The following is a 15,935-nucleotide window of genomic DNA, read 5'->3' as shown; positions in this document are numbered from 1 at the left end:
CTAGTGCAGATGGATCAATCCATGGATTCCCTAGTGCAGATGGATCAGTCCATGGATGATCAGAGAACATCCCTCTCCTCACATGGCTGTTACTGGCTCCTGGATTCTTTGGAGCCATGTCAGCTCATCCCCTGGCTCTCCAGTTTAGTGTGAAAAGGGATGGAAAAGTCAGGGCAGTTTTGTCCTTGTTTGTGTTTATGGGAACAAGAGCTTTTTCTTCTCTTTTATTTCCATTCTTCTGTTGGTTCCTTGCTGTGTTCACTAAACCCAGCCCAACTCCTAGAAAAGCCCTTACACTGATCCACACCTACCCAAGCCCAGCTGCTGCTGCAGGGCCTCACCTTGTGCCATGGGGTGGGCACAGCTGATGGTGCCCTGGAGGACACAGGTACAGCAGAAATGTGAAGTCTGAGCAGCTTTCTGTGAAGAGGGAAGAGTTTTCTCATCAGAACTGGCTCTGGGAAGCAGAACAACTTGTGCAATTTGACCAGTAAACATGCTGGGAAATTATGCAGCTCCTCTTGATGAATGTTCCTAATGTTTTGTAGGCACACAGGGAGTCTTTCAGAGTCCTTTTTAAGGTGTTTTTTGAAGCTGTCTCACATCTCTTGTCTTTTGTGTGCTTGTATTTCATTCTAAATGAGTCTGATTTCATTTCTCACTCCTGATGCTCCTTATCCAGAGCTTTGAGTGAGTGACTCACTGCCAGCCCCTTGTGCTGTGCCTCAAGGAGGCAGCACAAAAAGAGTGTTGGTGTTCAATGGGCAGAGGCCTCTGCTCACAAAATCTTTTATGGGCAGAGGTTTCAATTTCTTCCTTGTGTGAGGGTGTTTTCACAGAGCTGCTCTGTGCATGTTCAAACCTGCAGGTGCATTTTGCCTGGGTGCTCCATAACCCACAGTTCCCAAGCATTTCTGTGTGGATCTGGTGCTCTGAAATGCACAACTTCTGCACTGGAAGAGTCAAATCAGTTTGAAACCCAGTTAAAATTTATCTGTTCTCGTGCAAAACTGTGCTGTCTTGGACTAAGTGCTTGTACTCTCCTGTTCCCTTATTTAATTTAATAAGCCATTCTAATATGAATTTCTCTTTAAATTATGATTGAATGCACACAGGGAAGTGTGATAATTTTTCCCTTAGCAGGACCAATCTCCCTTTTCTGTGCAGTTTCAGTTTGTGAATTAAACCTCAGAATTTAATGGCAGAAATAAAGCTCCCCAATTTCAAGATCAGTTCTCACAGAATCCAAAGTCTGAACCCTGGATATTTTAATCTCCCCTGCATCTGTGACAGCAATTCTTTTTATCCTCCTGGACTAAGGAAACTGTAACTTTTACCTAATATTCCGTGCTGCAGAAGGAATATATGGAGACCTGCATTGTTCTTCCCTGAGGACTGGGAACTCCTGACATGTGTAGTTTGCAGGATCCTGTTCAATGAATGACAGCTGTGCTTGACAATTCTAATTTGTTTGAGAGACATTTTGTGCCTCTGAAGTAAATCTTAGAATCTGAGGAAAAGAAAGAGTCTTTACTTGGAAATTTCTGTGTGAGAGAGAGAGCTGTAACATGATTTAATTGATCAAAAATAGCAGGAAACTGAATTCTGGGCTCAGTGAGTGAACAAAGATGCTGCCACAGCTTCTGGTCAGGGCACTGTTTGGGCCTTAAATGTCACTGTCTGAAAAAAAACCCACCAAATTGCCTTTGATGGCAGAGTTACACCACTCTGACTATAAAATACAGTAATGCTCCATAAAGTGACACATATCAAATGGAATTACTGCAGCTGCTTTGGAGCTGAAATTGTGGATGTGTGAGTGTGTGCCAGACAAATTAATTACAGAGACCCTTAGGAAAGATGCTTTACATCCCTCCATTAATTTGGCACCAAATGTTTTTTACATCCCTCTCTCAAAATCTCTTGAAGGAGAGGACACTAAAATGAAACCAGAGTTTGTTTCTAATAACCAGGGTCTGGATACACCTGGACAGGAGGCAGAAGATCCTGAGAGCTGGGGAGGTTTCTTGAGGGCTCATTCATTCCCTCCTGGGTCTTGTGGTGCGGGAGAGGATTTGAATTTGGTATCTGAGCTGCAAACTCCCATTTTTTTTTTATTAAGCTGGCAGTGTCCTACTTGTGGTGACCCAAAGGCAGGGATGAAATGTGGGGGAGTATCCAGGTGTGGAATCTGTTGTTGGGCAAGCGAGGGAAAACCGTAGGTGGGCTTTGGGACAGCCCTGGATTAGAGGCAGCAGATTCCCGAGTTAAACACACACTTATAATAATTGCTTTGACCTTAATTAGGTGTTTTATCAATGAGATTATCCTGAAGGAATGGTGTTAGGGAGTGTGGGTGTTAAGCAGTAGTGGAGAAGGTGAGAAAGGAAGGAGGCAGATAATTCCCTACCTGGGAAATGTGGGCAGCCTGAGCCCTCAGAAATAAATACATAATTACTGGTTAAGGAACAGATGAATTGCTGTCTTGCTGTTATGGGTGTCAGGAATCCAAGCCCTTTCCCAGACCTTTGGCTGCTGAAAGGCTTTTCTGCTGACCTGTGAGGAGTGCTGAACATGCTAATCTGCTGTAATAAACACTTGAAAAATATCTCTGTGCACCATAATGCAAGACACTGATGCCAAATGGGTCAAGAAAAATTCTGTTCTTGATCTGTTTAAAAAATACTCCAGAGCTCTTGCTGATTTCTAGGTGTCTGAAGAACAGAACAGTGTAATGCAACAGCAAAAAATGGTTTTTCTGTTCATATTTAGTTTCCTCTGGTGTGAGCACGAAAGGTTTTGGAAATGTTTAGAACCCACAAAAGCAGATTTGGATTGTTTTCTGTTAAAAGATTCAGAGCAATAGTGCAAATTTTCACTGATGTCTGGTTTTCTTTTTTTTTTTTTTTTTCAGTCCCTACTTACAGAATGCAGCCTGTGACCCCCCTGGGGATCCTGTCCCTTGTCCTGAACATCATGTGTGGAGCTCTGAACCTCATCCGAGGAGTTCACCTGGCAGAATATTCATTTCAGGTACCTCTGATGGCACTGAATCCTGGGAATGAGCCAAAGGGAGACAATTCCTCGGGGAACCATGTTGAGGGTGGCTGTTCTACTCCTTAGCAGAGCACAAACCTTCCCACAAGAAGTGTTTTGTTTCTCCAGGGAATGTGCAACTTGTTACTGACCCGCTGGACCTGCTGTATTTTGTTGCATATCACAACATTTTGCCTTTTATTCTGGTTAAAATTTGTAGAAATATTTTACTCTTGCCAGCCTGGCTGGATATTTTTTTTTCCCCTCTCTGTTCTTATACTTTAATTTTAGATCCTTCTCTGTAATTTTTTTATTTTTTTTTAAACCAACATGAAAGTGCAAACAACATTTTAAAAGCAAAAGTGTCCTGGTTGTGTGCTGACACAGTTTTATTTAGCAGGAACTGTCACATAAGCCTCAGTTCTTGGTGTCTTGTTCAATGATATTGATCTTGGTGTTTAACACTGTTACAGTCAATCAGCATAAACTAAGATGAGAGGTACTTGACTATTTTTATAGTGTTCTCAAATATCAAGCAGCACTTGCTAAAAACTGTGCCTGACGTAGTTGTTTGTCACTTCTTTTAATCCCAACAGGAGGACCATGAAGGAATTGGGAATGTGATAGCTTTTTTTGTACCTTTTCTAGCCTGTGTTTTTCAGGTATGTTCACTGTAAATAAGATTCTTTCTGATTATTTTGATATTCTAATAAGACAGAGTGATTTTTGGCTAAGCAGAGGTTTTTAATATCCTACCTGAGTAATTCCAGTGGAATCACTGGAAATACAGTTTAATATGGCACCAATTTATGGCACAAAATTACAGCTAAAATGGCATAAATACAGTTAAAGGCACAATTTGACCCTTGGCAAATTGCAGTTGAGTGGGATAAATAAATGCTCTCCCAAACATGATTCTTTCCCAAAGGGATGAATGTCTTTCTGTCAGTGCCAGACTTAGTGATGGGCTTTTGTAGCATGACCACCTTGAAGGACTAAGCAAATCTTAGCAACTTATTGAAAATGTTTTAATTTACATTGAAAATTACAATTAATTCTGGTGGCAAATGCAGTGCTTGACTTCCTCAGACTTTTCTTTTCCCTAAGGGGTTATTTTTGCTGATTTTCTTGTGCAGAAGTGTTTGAGCAAAAATACAACGTGCTCCAAATGGGTTTTTCTTGAAAAATTCCTTAAATTGTGCAAACACTGCTGCACAACCTTTAACTTAAGGGCAATATGTTGTTGGAAAATCTTCAATTTTTAGCCTGTCATCACAGGAAGCTGCAGCATTTGGGTTACTGGGAATAACATAATGCCTGCAATGTGTTCATTCCCTTGTGCTGTTGCATTTGAATGATGGTTTGTGGACCACTCGCTGCAGGTTTCTATTTATTTATGGTGTTTAAAACCTGCAGAGGGGTTATTTATTGTATTATTCAGTGTCTTTCAACCTTCTCACACCTCTGCTCAGGGCAGATCTTTAAGGTGAATATATTAGTTCAGATCTAAATTCTTGATGCAAGTGGCTTTTCACAGAGAAAGGCTCTGTCCTGCTTTTTTTCCCAGTCAGTACCTGGAGCCAGGGAAGCTCCATAAAGGAATGTTGCCTCTCATCCTTTTGATTTGCAGCAGGCATCTTCCCAAAATGCCTGTGCATAAATTGCAGTGATCTCTGCCTGTGGCACCAGCACAGTTGGAAACTGTGACCTGAAGTGAGAAAGGCTGAGCTGCTCCTGCCTGAGTTAAAAAAAGGGACTCTTCTGTCAGCACTTGGAGCTTTTAGTTTGCTCCTAAAAGGGTTGTTGCTCTTCACACGTTCTCAGCAAGTGGGTTCCACCTGTCCCAGGCAGCAATTCCTGCTGTATCCCAGGGTTTATGTAGTTCAACCCTGACACTGCCTCTCTGCTCCTTTTGCAGTGTTACTTGTACCTCTTCTACAGCTCTGGGAGGAAGGTGAAGACATTTGTGCTCCTTTTCTGTGTCTGTTTCTGCAACATCCACCTCTATGGATTAAGGAACCTCTGGCAAATCGCCTTCCACATGGGAGTGGCATCCCTTTCCTCCTACCAGATCCTGACAAGGCAACTCCTGGAGAAACAGCCTGACTGTGGTGTATGAAAAAGCACTTGGGGTTTGCTACTCTGTTTTTACGACTGGTTGGTTTTTCTTTTTGTATTCACCTGGCCAAAAATAGCCCGGGGTATTTTTAGAGACTTGTCACAGTGGCTGTTGAAAGGAGGGTAGTTCCAAGCAACTTGAAATAAGTGGGATGCTGGAATCATGTCCAACACCCAGCGAGTGAGGAGCGTAGCTGGGTTTGATGTGGTGACGGTGCACGGGACATCTTGCCAGGTGGCATCAACAGATGGAAGTTCTTAACCATCCACAGGCTTTTACACCTTGACTTACACCATCCACACAGCATTTTGCCATTTGTCTTTCTGGCTTTGTGACAGTTTGGCAGGTCAGTGTCTTGCCCTGCTGCTGAAAATGCCAAAACTGTGTGGCAAAATGAAGATCGAAGTGATGGGCAACGTTTTTGTCTCTGTGGAGGGTTGAGATTCCTGGTAAATGTTAGTAAAGGAGTTGTTTGCTGCAGTTAGGTGAGTTCACAGTCAGTGGGAAGAATGGTCAGGGGGAGTTTCAAGGTGATTTGTCTGGGTTTTGAAGGGCAGGAAAAGGCTGTGGCTCTTTTAAAAAACCATAAAGGCTATAAATATCTCCTGGCTAAACTGCACATTGTAGTTAAGTGTGTGCTCAGTGGTTAATTGCAGCAGTGCTTGGGCAGCATAAAATAAACCAAGTGAGTGATCTCTCAGCTCAAGTGGCCTTTGTTTCCTTGGTTAAGGTCACTTTTAGTACAAGGGCAATTCCATGTTTGCTTGGTCTGTATGGATAATAAATCTTCCAAGCCTGCTTGTGCCAGGCCACTGACTCCTTCACCTTTTTAAAAGAAATTATGTGTGGCTGGTGGGTAAAAACCCATTTCCAGGAGTGGGAAGCAAGAGCAGGTTCTCTTCATTCTGTAGAACACCTTCAGTTAATGGTGTAGAGTTCTTACACTCTGATGAATTCCTGAGTGTGCACTTTGGAATATATAGGACTGCAGAGCTGGAATTCTTCACCTCTGCTGCACTGGCTGTGCTGGGATGTCACATATCCAGGTGCAGCAGGGCATTTTAGAGCATAGATGAATAATTTAGGGCTGTCTGTTAAAAAAAAATGCACAGCATTTTGATGCAGCAGGGTCGTGGGGATTCAAATCGAGATGTAGAGAACTGTAGGTGTGTTATTGTGGGATTATGGTCCTAAAATTTCCTTTTATTTTTGTTCTTGAGAATTTTTTTTTTTTTTTTTTTTTTCTTTCTTTCTGGTCGCCCCGTTTCGTTCACCAAAGATTTCTTTTCCTCACACATAATCTCTACCTCTGGTTGCAAAGAGATTAATGAACATGCAGCCAAGTTGTGGTTTTTTTGCAGAGACACTTAAAAAAATTTACTTTCTTGTGTCTCAGTGACTTTTCCTGAAATCTCAGGATGCAAACATGAGTATCAGTGGAGGATCAGACCAGAAATTTGTGGTGCTGTACTTTGGAAGCACTTCTGGATGCAGCTGATTGCAACAAGAGCAGGCCCATTACAGCCTGACCAGTTTCTAGGACATCAAGGGACTTAATTCCAGAGCTTTTCCCAGTAGGAAAATGTAGATATTTCTTTTTCATTGCACTTAACTGTAACACTAACATCATAAAAGCCTCGAAATGTTAGGAATAGTCTGGTAGGAATACAGCTGGAGCTGTGTGCCATGAGGGAATTCCCTTGTGTTATAAGGGAGTGGATTAAAGTTTTTTGTCTGTTATTATTTTGTCAGTTCTCTTTGAGTGGAAAAGTGAAGCCAGAACTCAAACCACTGTCCTGAAGACACCCAGGTGACCCCACAGATGTGAGGAGTTATAATTTATATACTGCTATAATTTTTCATGCTGCTCAGTCCCAGTTTTCCTTGGGAAGGTTCTTTGTGGGAACTAAGCCACGAGTTTGGATTACAAATTTAAAAAAAAAAAAAAGAAAAGCTGAAAAAAATAACACCCCAAAAATCTGATACTGGAAATGTAACACTTAAAAGGATACTGGATCTGATTGTATTTTCTAGGAGCATAAACTGGGTGTCAATCCACTGGGTTATCATGGGGAATCATCCTGTGGGGAAAAGGATGGAGGATTTTATACTTCAGACAGACAAAACTTTGGGAAAAGGACTTAAGTGACATGGCCCAACTCCCTGCTCCTGCCTTTTTAGCCTAAATCTGGCTAAATGATCCAAAAGAGCTTTCCTGTTCCTTGGCTAAAGCCAGGCTGCTCCAGCTTAAGGCACACAGAGCATTTACAGCTGGGGCATTCCTCATCCTTGGACTAAGCTGACTGGGAGAAGCTGTAACATTCCCAATGATTCCCAAGCTTCCAGCTGTTTACTCTTTCATAAAAAAAAAACCCTGTGCCAGGTGATGTGACCCACAGCTCTGCAGCAGTGGTACAACAAGGTGTCTGGGTAATTTATGTGATTAACATAAAGTGGATAAAGGTTAAATTCAGCTTTCATTTAATTTTTTTTTCCTTAAAACGTTTCAGTAAAATCAAACCAAACCCGTTGGTTCAGTTCTACCTTTACCTAAATTGATATTTTTTTGCTTTGTGGATTAATTGGAGGATGTGAGTGGGTCTTTATAATCTTTAGATCTTTCCTACCCAGTGACCAAAGCTCTACTTTGCTGTTAGTCTTAATCCCTTTGCAACCTTTTTTTTTTCCCCCCTCCTGTAATATGTGTAAAGCATATTAAGGAATCTCCATGGGTTAGTCTGTGTGCACCAACACTGTGCACTTTGTAGCTTTGGATTGGGATTCCAGGATGAGGCAGAGCTCTCCTAGTTGGCCCTATTTTTAATGTTGGTATTTAGAGTGGCTCCCACATCCACGTGGTATTTATACAGTTAAACATCTCCTGGTGGAGCAGCAAGAGGAATAGAATAGTTTACATGGATCTCAGTGCTTTAAGATTTAATAAAGAAGAATGACTTGCAGTTTGAGTACATGAGATCTGACTCACAACGTGGGATTATTCCTGTGTTGAATCAAATCCCCGGGGAGGAATCCATCCCTTTTTGTTCCACTTTAAACTGTTTAATGTAGTTTGAATTGCATCTTCTTAATTCTGTCAGTTTGCAAGATAAGTCTGCTGGAAACTCTTTTCCTCACCCAGCAGCTCAGCACAAGAAAATTGGCAAAGAATAAACTCCAATAATTTCCAGATTTTCAGTGCTTAGTCACTTTATGAAGCTGATAATTTCCTGTGGGTTTTTTTTTTTTTCTTCTCTTTCTCCCAAAAACCTGTTGAGTTTGTAGAAGGTGGGCTGGTACCTTTTTAGACATTTTTGCACTGTATTAATAATTGAACCTGTGTAAATGTGTATAAAATCATTTTGCATGTATATATGTACATATATCTAATAAATGGCTTTTTTTCTAATGGTTGTCTTCGTTTAGAGTTTTGAATTAACTGATTATATCAAAACCAAGTTGATCAGCATTTCCTTTTTGGAGACACCTTTACTGTTCTGTTTGGCATCAGTTGAACTACATAAATACATTTATAAATATGGGTATAGAAACTTTGTTATCCAAGCAAGAGATTGTAGCAGGCTGTGATATAATATTTTTATAGCTTTAACAATCTTGCTCTTTAATTTCAGAGACTGTTACAGGGGCTTTTCCTGCAAAACTTGTATTTTGAAGTGTTGAAGTGTGTGAAATAAGATGTAACACAGTCCCATAGGTCCTTTTCCAGCTTCCTGGAAGTGAGTAATTGGGATGTGGCAGTTTGCTGTTGGAATTTTAGCCTGGTTCTCTGAGTGGAAATAGGTCAGTCAGTCCCTGCTCAGAACTTGTGGGCTTTTTTTTGGCCATTTTCAGCCCTGAAGACACCAATCCATCAGCTTTACAGCAATGAATGGCTTGATGTGACAGAAAATTCAGCTTTCCACTGGAATGTTGTGGGTCCAGGTGTGCTTTGGGAAGGGTGCTTTGTGGGACAGGACTCAGAGGACCCTGCTGGATCAGGAACCAGAATAATCAGAATAAGGTAAAAATCAAAGAGCTGGAAGAAATCAGGCTCGTGGAATTAGTGGGTTTGTCCCATTTTTCTGCTCCCTGGTTCAGCACAGGAATGACACCTTCAGAGTGAAAGAGAGGGGGTTTAGATCAGATGTCAGAAGAAATTCTTCCCTGTGAGGGTGGAGAGGCCCTGGCACAGGTTGCCCAGAGAAGCTGTGGCTGCTCCATTCCTGGAAGTGTCCAAGGCCAGGTTGGAGCAACCTGGGCTAGTGGAAGGTGTCCCTGCCCATGGCAGGGGGTGGAATGAGATGATCTTTAAGGTCCCTTCCAACCCAAACCATTCTGGGATTCTGGGATCTGTAGCAAAAGCAAAACATGATGCTCAGAGAGAGGGAGAAGCCCCTGGAATGGGGGGAGAGGTGGAGCAGTGGGAGGTAACAGGGCAGGGAGGAGGGAGCCTCATTCTTCTGAACTGCTCTGCTCTTTGAAATCGAGGTGTTGTTTTTGTTCTGTAAATAAATGATTGCTCAAAGCGTGTTTCTTCTCCAGCTGCCAATAGAGAAGAACAACAGCCTCTCCCTTTTCTTCTCAGGTGAGGGGAGGAAGCAATTATAACTCCCTTTCTCTTTTGAAGATGCTGATAAAAGGAGGTGGGAGGATCAGGGGGGGCCCTGTGCCGAAAGAGAAACAACTCCTCAGGTGATAGAAGTACATGTTTTTATTTTAAGCGAAGTAACTCCGCTTCTGCTGTGTGCTGGCTTTCAGATGTGACCTAATTGCACGTAAAAACTGTTCTGTTGGGGAGGGGAAGGAAACCTTGGCCACAAAAACAGGGCCAGGCAGGAGGTGGGGGCAGCTGAACCATCACTCTCAAGAGGGATTTGCTTTAAAAACCCTTGACCGCTTCGCCTCAGTGGTGAGGTGCCTCTGCTGAGGATGGAGCTTGGAGGGGTCAGAGGCTTCATTCCACCCCTTTTGGCTTTTACAGGCACCTCCTGCTCGTCTGCAAATAAATTCTCTCCCCAAGGTTTGACCTTTTGGAGAAGGTTTTGGAGAGGCAGGAGGTGAAGGTGTGTTTGAGCTCTCCCCGGGGCAGGTGTGGAAATGAATCCTCTTCGCCTCAGCCTTTCTTTTCAATAAGGGCTTAACAAAGTGGTATTTTTAAATTGCACCATTTGCTGGGCACTGTGAAGTGTTCTGGCAAAAATGAGGGCCAGGAGTAGCACCTGCTGTGTTTTGCTGTGCTGCAAATGTGTAATATCAGGCCCCAGAGTAAAATTAACCCCCCTGTGAGGAAAGTTAACTCTACCCCAGCTAAAACCAGCACACCCTCTGTTCATCAGGGGCTTCTGGGAGGGCTGGTCATGGGGAGGAGCTGTTAAACTCTGGGAGTGGATATATATTTGTATATATTTATATTTAATATATATTTATATATTTTTACATATAAATATATTTTAATACATATTTTTATATATAGTGACTCACCAAGTCACTGGCACAGGTTGCCCAGAGGAGCTGTGGCTGCCCCATCCCTGGATGTGTTCCAGGCCAGGTTGGAGCAACTGGCCTGGTGGAAGGTGTCCCTGCCCATGGCAGGGGTGTGGAAATAGATGATCTTTAAGGTCCTTTCCAACCCAAACCATTCTGATTCCCTTGATCCATTTTTTCTAGCCCCAGGAAGGCTGATCCAGGCTGCTTGGAAGAACCATTTTGAAAGTAATTAAATGGCAACACAAAACAAAGAGCCCTAAACTGTCTTTGCTTTCTGTTCCCATTTAAAGTACAAAATAAGCAAAATGCAGAAGGCCTTAAAATTCCCTTTGGTGGAACAAATGTCATTTGATATGAGAATGGTAAGAAAGAGTTGAAATTGTGACCATTAAAATGTAAAGCACCACTCAGTCCAGTAGGGAGGGCTGGGATTTATTGTTTCATTATGCAAAGAGGGGCACTCACATCCCAAATCCCTTGTTTCGTGGGCTTTAGTAGGGAAATACTAAAGAGCAATTGGGTGGGAAGTTCAGCCCCAAATTCCATCAGTGCCCATTGGAATGCACAGGGCAAAACAAACATGAGGCCTCCTCCTGGGAGGTGCCACCTCCTCCTGCTGTGGTGGCCTTGGGTGAGAGCAAAGGGCACAGACCTGGCAGGATTGACCCCAAAATACTCACATTTACCTGCTGGGTGAGGCAAAAAACCCCGTCAAGCTGCACTGAAGGTGCTGAATAAACCTGTGCAGGTCACATGAGGCTTTCAGGAGCAGAGCCCCCTGTGTTTAGTGGGGTACAGGGTGCCCTAAATTACATGCTTGGAGGATGTGACAGCACAACCACAGCTGCTGAGTGTGGCTCTGGGTGGCAGGGATGGCAGTGACGATCCCTCATCCCAGGATTTGCTGTTTCCCTGTGTTAGGAATGACCTGAGTGAATGTACAGGTTAACAAGGGATCACCTTCCCCAGGTAACAAGTGACAGGATGAGAGGAAATGGCCTCGAGTTGCACCAGGTTCCTCCTCAGCCAGAGGACGTTTAGATTAGATTTTAGGAACAACTTCTTTTACTGAAAGGGTGGTCAGGCACTGGGATAGGCTGCCCAGGGAAGTGATGGAGTCACAATCCCTGGAAGTGTTCAAAAAACACGTGGATGTGGCACTTATGGGGGGGTGTTGCTGAGTTGACAGTTGGACTTGAAGATCTTAAAGGTCTTTTCCAACCCCAACAATTCCATGATTCTGTGGCATCAGGCATCCCTGCATGAGAAGGCAGAAGTTGGGCAGGTGTGCTCTGAGCATCCCCAGGAGCTGGGACATCCTTCCAGAAGATGGATCCTCTTCCAGAGTCGTGGCTTCCACCTGCACCCAGGTCTCATTTAGGGCTAGAGAGGCATTCAGGTGACACAGAGCAGGAACTCTGATGTCTGAGGCATCTCAGAGCTGACAGTGTGGTCAGGCTGGGCTGCTGGTTTGGGCTCAGAAGCCAAAATTCCCGTGGTGTATCATGGAATCACTAGAGTTGGAAAAGCCCTCCGAGATCATCTAATCCAACCATTAACCCAGCACTGCCAGGTCCACCACTAAACCATGTCCCCAAGTGCCACATCTACATGTTTTTTTTGACACTTCCAGGGGCAGTGTCCCATGTTGGTACTTCTGCTGTGTCTTGCCCATGTGTACCAAAGTCATAATGTCATTTTTTTCCTCTTTGAAGCTTCTTCCTGCCTTGTCCTGCAGCTGCTGGGGCTGGAGGGGGCAGGTGAGAAGCAGCAGCACTTGGTGCTCTCAGAATCAATACACTGAACCAAGCAGGGGGAAACCTTGCTCCCAACATTCCCAGGACTCAGGTGTCTCAGGATTTCCTGATTCCCGTCCAAGCATGAGGTAAATAACACTTCCCTGGTGATGTTCAAGGCCAGCTTGGACAGGGCTTGGAGCAACCTGGACTAGTGGAAGGTGTCCCTGCCCTTGGCAGGGGTTGGAACTGGATGAGCTTTAAGGTCCCTCCCAACCCAAACCATTCTGTGACTCTGCGATATCAAGGAGTGCTTGGATTTAAAACAAAAAATTTGATATCAAGGAGTATTTTGATTTGAAACAACGAATTTGAAACAGTCCCTTCAGAGTTACTTGGGTTTCCTGCTTCTCCCTCTTCCAGGCACTGGGAGGCACCAGTGCACAAGCTAATGATGTTCCCAGGCTGGGAGGGAAGCCAAGCAGCTGACTCAGCTACAGTTTTCCCAGTAGATTTTACCATAGGACTCCTGAAACAGAGATAAAACACCCTGGAGACTGTAGAAGGATCCCTTCAGGGCTGCAAATCCACTTACCCAGCGAGGCTGGAACCGATTTGTCAGGAGCAAAGTCACTGCAGCTCCTTTTTTTTGTCTGCATTTGTCTTTAAGGAACAAAGGATTGTTCTTTGTGCTAAATATTGGTGCTCCTGGTCTAAGCTTTGTTCTCAGCCTGAGGGATTCAGGAAGGAACTGGAGGGTTCTGAGAGGAGAAACCAGCAGCTTAATTAGCAAGCAGTCTGGAGGCCCCCATGCATACATTGCTGGCCCTTAATCCATCTGCAGTAACTGCTTGGAAAGTTAAGTCATGGAGAGGGATTTGAGGCAAAGCCCTGTTTCCAAAACTCTGCTAATAAATGGGTTAAGGGATGATGCTGCCCTTTACTGCCCAGAGGAGTGGGAAGATGGGAGTAGAAGACATGCAGGGTCACTCCCAGGCAGGACCTGGGGTGTATCCCCTGAGCCAGCACTGGGCACAGAGGCTGGAGCTGTCAGAGGTCACCAGGCTGCTCCCAGTGACCAAAGCCTGAGAGATACTTTACTGGTGCTGGAAGGGACCTCTCAGGACCTCATTAATCCTTCCTCCTCCCCAGCAGTGTGTGCTCTGAGATTAGCTTGTTTTTATAACCAGCACATCTTCTCCTTGCCCTTTTGTTTTGCTGCCAGCAGTGCTGGTTCCTGATTCCTGATTCCCTCCTCCCACAGGGGCAAGGAAATTGGGTGGGTGTGAAGGAGAAACTGGATCTCCCTCACCACAAGCCCACCTGTACCAGCACACTGGATGGAGGAACAGGAGGCAGGGAAGAGCAGGAGTAGGGATGCTTGGTCAGGTCTGCTCTAACCTCACCCTAATACCTGAGCTCCTCAGGGCACATGGGGGAAGAGGTGCCACTGGATACTTCTTCCTGGAGAAACCTGTCCATTGGCAGGAGGAGGTGGCACAGTGTGCCAAGGCCAGGTAAACAGGGTGGATTTTTCCCAGCTTAATCCCACAGCAAATTTTCTGCTGTTTAGGGCTGAAGAGGAGCTGCCTGGCTGGGGAGAGAGTCATGTTGGCATCTACCAAAAGTTGCCTACTTCTGGTATCCCTGTGTAGTCAGGGAAAATGTTCTTTCCCAGGCAAAATTTTACAGTTTTTTTCAGCAGTTTCTTACCCTGTAGTGGTTTTTTTGGTTTTGTTTTGTTTGTTTGTTTTTTAAATCCCTTCCTGATGATTGCCTGGAGAGTGATGGGCTGTCATGCACCACCTTTTTACTGGCAGAGAGAGGGACAGATCTCAGATGGCAGCTGGTACCAGGTACCATCCTCCTGCAGAGGGCACAGCTGCTTGTTAGAAAAATCCCAAATTCCCAGGTGTGCTCCTGCCCTGCATGGATTATAGAGGTTTACCTGGCTTGGAAGCCACCTGCCAGCTTGCTTTGAAAGGATCTTGGCCATAATTGAGGATTGCTGGCTGGAAGCGAGGCAGCAGCAGAGACTCTGCTCCTGCCTTGGTGAGGAGCAACCACTGAATCATAGGAGGGTTCGAGTTGGAAGAGACCTTTCAAAGGTCACCAAGTGACCCTGAGCAATGCAGGTGCCTGAGTTCAAATTATTCCCTTTGGCAACAGCTGTGGGAGGGTCTCTGTGAGCCAGGAATATCAGCTGTACCACCCCACATCCTCTGCAGGGCTCAGACACAAGCAGAACCAAACTCCTGGGTCTCTGGGACTGGAAAAGACCATTGTCCATGGAGATGCAGCTCCAACAGCTCCCAGTTGTTTGCTCACCCTGTTTAACCAGGAGCAATAAACCCCAAAATGACCAGTTGGTGTCTAAACAGCAACTCAGCTCTGGGACCACCACATCCCAAAGGCATTCCAGAGGCATGATTTCTGCTCACCTGGATAGGCACCTCCATCCTTTGGAGGAATGAGCCAGCTGGGAGGGCTACCAAGAAAACCTTTCCTTTGCCACTGGTTAGAAACTGAATTCTTGACCATTTTAATCTGTTCTGTGTTGGCAGGTTTTGCTCTGCACCCCTAATTACTGCTGGGGGATTGCACCTAAAATACTCAGTCCAGCTCGGGTTTGCTAATCCAAAAGGAATGTGGAGGAGCTGGAGAGGACCTGGTGAAAGGATGTAGTGATGGCTGGAGCAAAAGTCTGTGATCTACCAGGAGAGTTCAGAGAGATGGGTTTGTTTTAATCTGGAGAAGAGATTGAGGGAAAATCTGATGGGAGCAGAAATTGTGCACGGAGAACTCATTGGCTGGAAAACTGCTTGGCAGAAAAGGATGTGGGGGTGCTGATCAACAGCAGCTGAACACGAGCCCAGGTGACCAAGAAAGCTGAGGTCACCTGGCTTGGATCACCACTAGTGTGGCCACAGGACCAGGGCAGCGACTGTCCCCTGTGCTGGGCACTGCTGAGGCCACACCTCAAATCCTGGGGGCAGTTCTGGGCCTCTCAGACAAGACCTTGAGGGGTTGAGGCATGTCCAGGGAAGGGAATGGAGCTGGGGAAGGGGCTGGAGCAGCAGGAGCAGCTGAGGGAGCTGGGGGGGCTCAGCCTGGAGAAAAGGAAGCTCAGGGGGGACCTTCTGGCTCTGCAACTCTCTGACAGGAGGGGGGAGCCGGGCTCTGCTCCCAAGTAATTAGCAACAGGATGAGATGAAATGACCTCACATTGTGCCAGGGGGGGTTTAGGTTGGACATTAGAAAAAATGTCTTGCTCAAAAGGGTGGTCAGGCATTGGAACAGGTTGCCCAGGGAAGTGCTGGAATAACCATACCCAGAAGTGTTCCAGAGGTGTGTGGACGTGGTACTTGGGGACGTGGGTTATGGGTGAGCACAGTGCTGAGGTAACAGGTGGACTCGATGATCCCAGAGGTCTTTTCCAACCCTAACAATTCTGTGATTGATTCTGTGATTGCAGCTTGGGAGGCTCAGGCTGGGCACTGGATAAAAACATGGCTGGGAGGAAAGGGAAGCTCTGGAGAGTGTCACACAGACTGGGGTCT

At 45.0% G+C, this 15,935-nt stretch overlaps 1 protein-coding gene across 1 annotated transcript in view; it reads left to right on the top strand.

The window, feature by feature from the left end:
• The window catches only part of SEC22C (SEC22 homolog C, vesicle trafficking protein), a 14,925-nt gene extending 6,364 nt beyond the window's left edge, over positions 1-8,561 (top strand). Inside the window, exons 3-5 of the mRNA XM_027660636.1 lie at positions 2,915-3,033; positions 3,633-3,698; positions 4,955-8,561. Coding sequence (XP_027516437.1) covers positions 2,915-3,033; positions 3,633-3,698; positions 4,955-5,155 — 386 coding nt within the window. The 3' untranslated portion in view covers positions 5,156-8,561. The remainder of the gene's footprint in view (positions 1-2,914; positions 3,034-3,632; positions 3,699-4,954) is intronic.
• The last annotated feature ends 7,374 nt before the right edge of the window (positions 8,562-15,935 follow it).

Source organism: Corapipo altera, unplaced genomic scaffold, assembly GCF_003945725.1.
Source record: "Corapipo altera isolate COAL_440 unplaced genomic scaffold, ASM394572v1 126, whole genome shotgun sequence".
In the NCBI taxonomy this organism is placed as follows: Eukaryota; Metazoa; Chordata; class Aves; order Passeriformes; family Pipridae; genus Corapipo; species Corapipo altera.
Note: the sequence above shows the minus strand (reverse complement) of the source record. Positions and strands in the feature narration are given on the sequence as shown.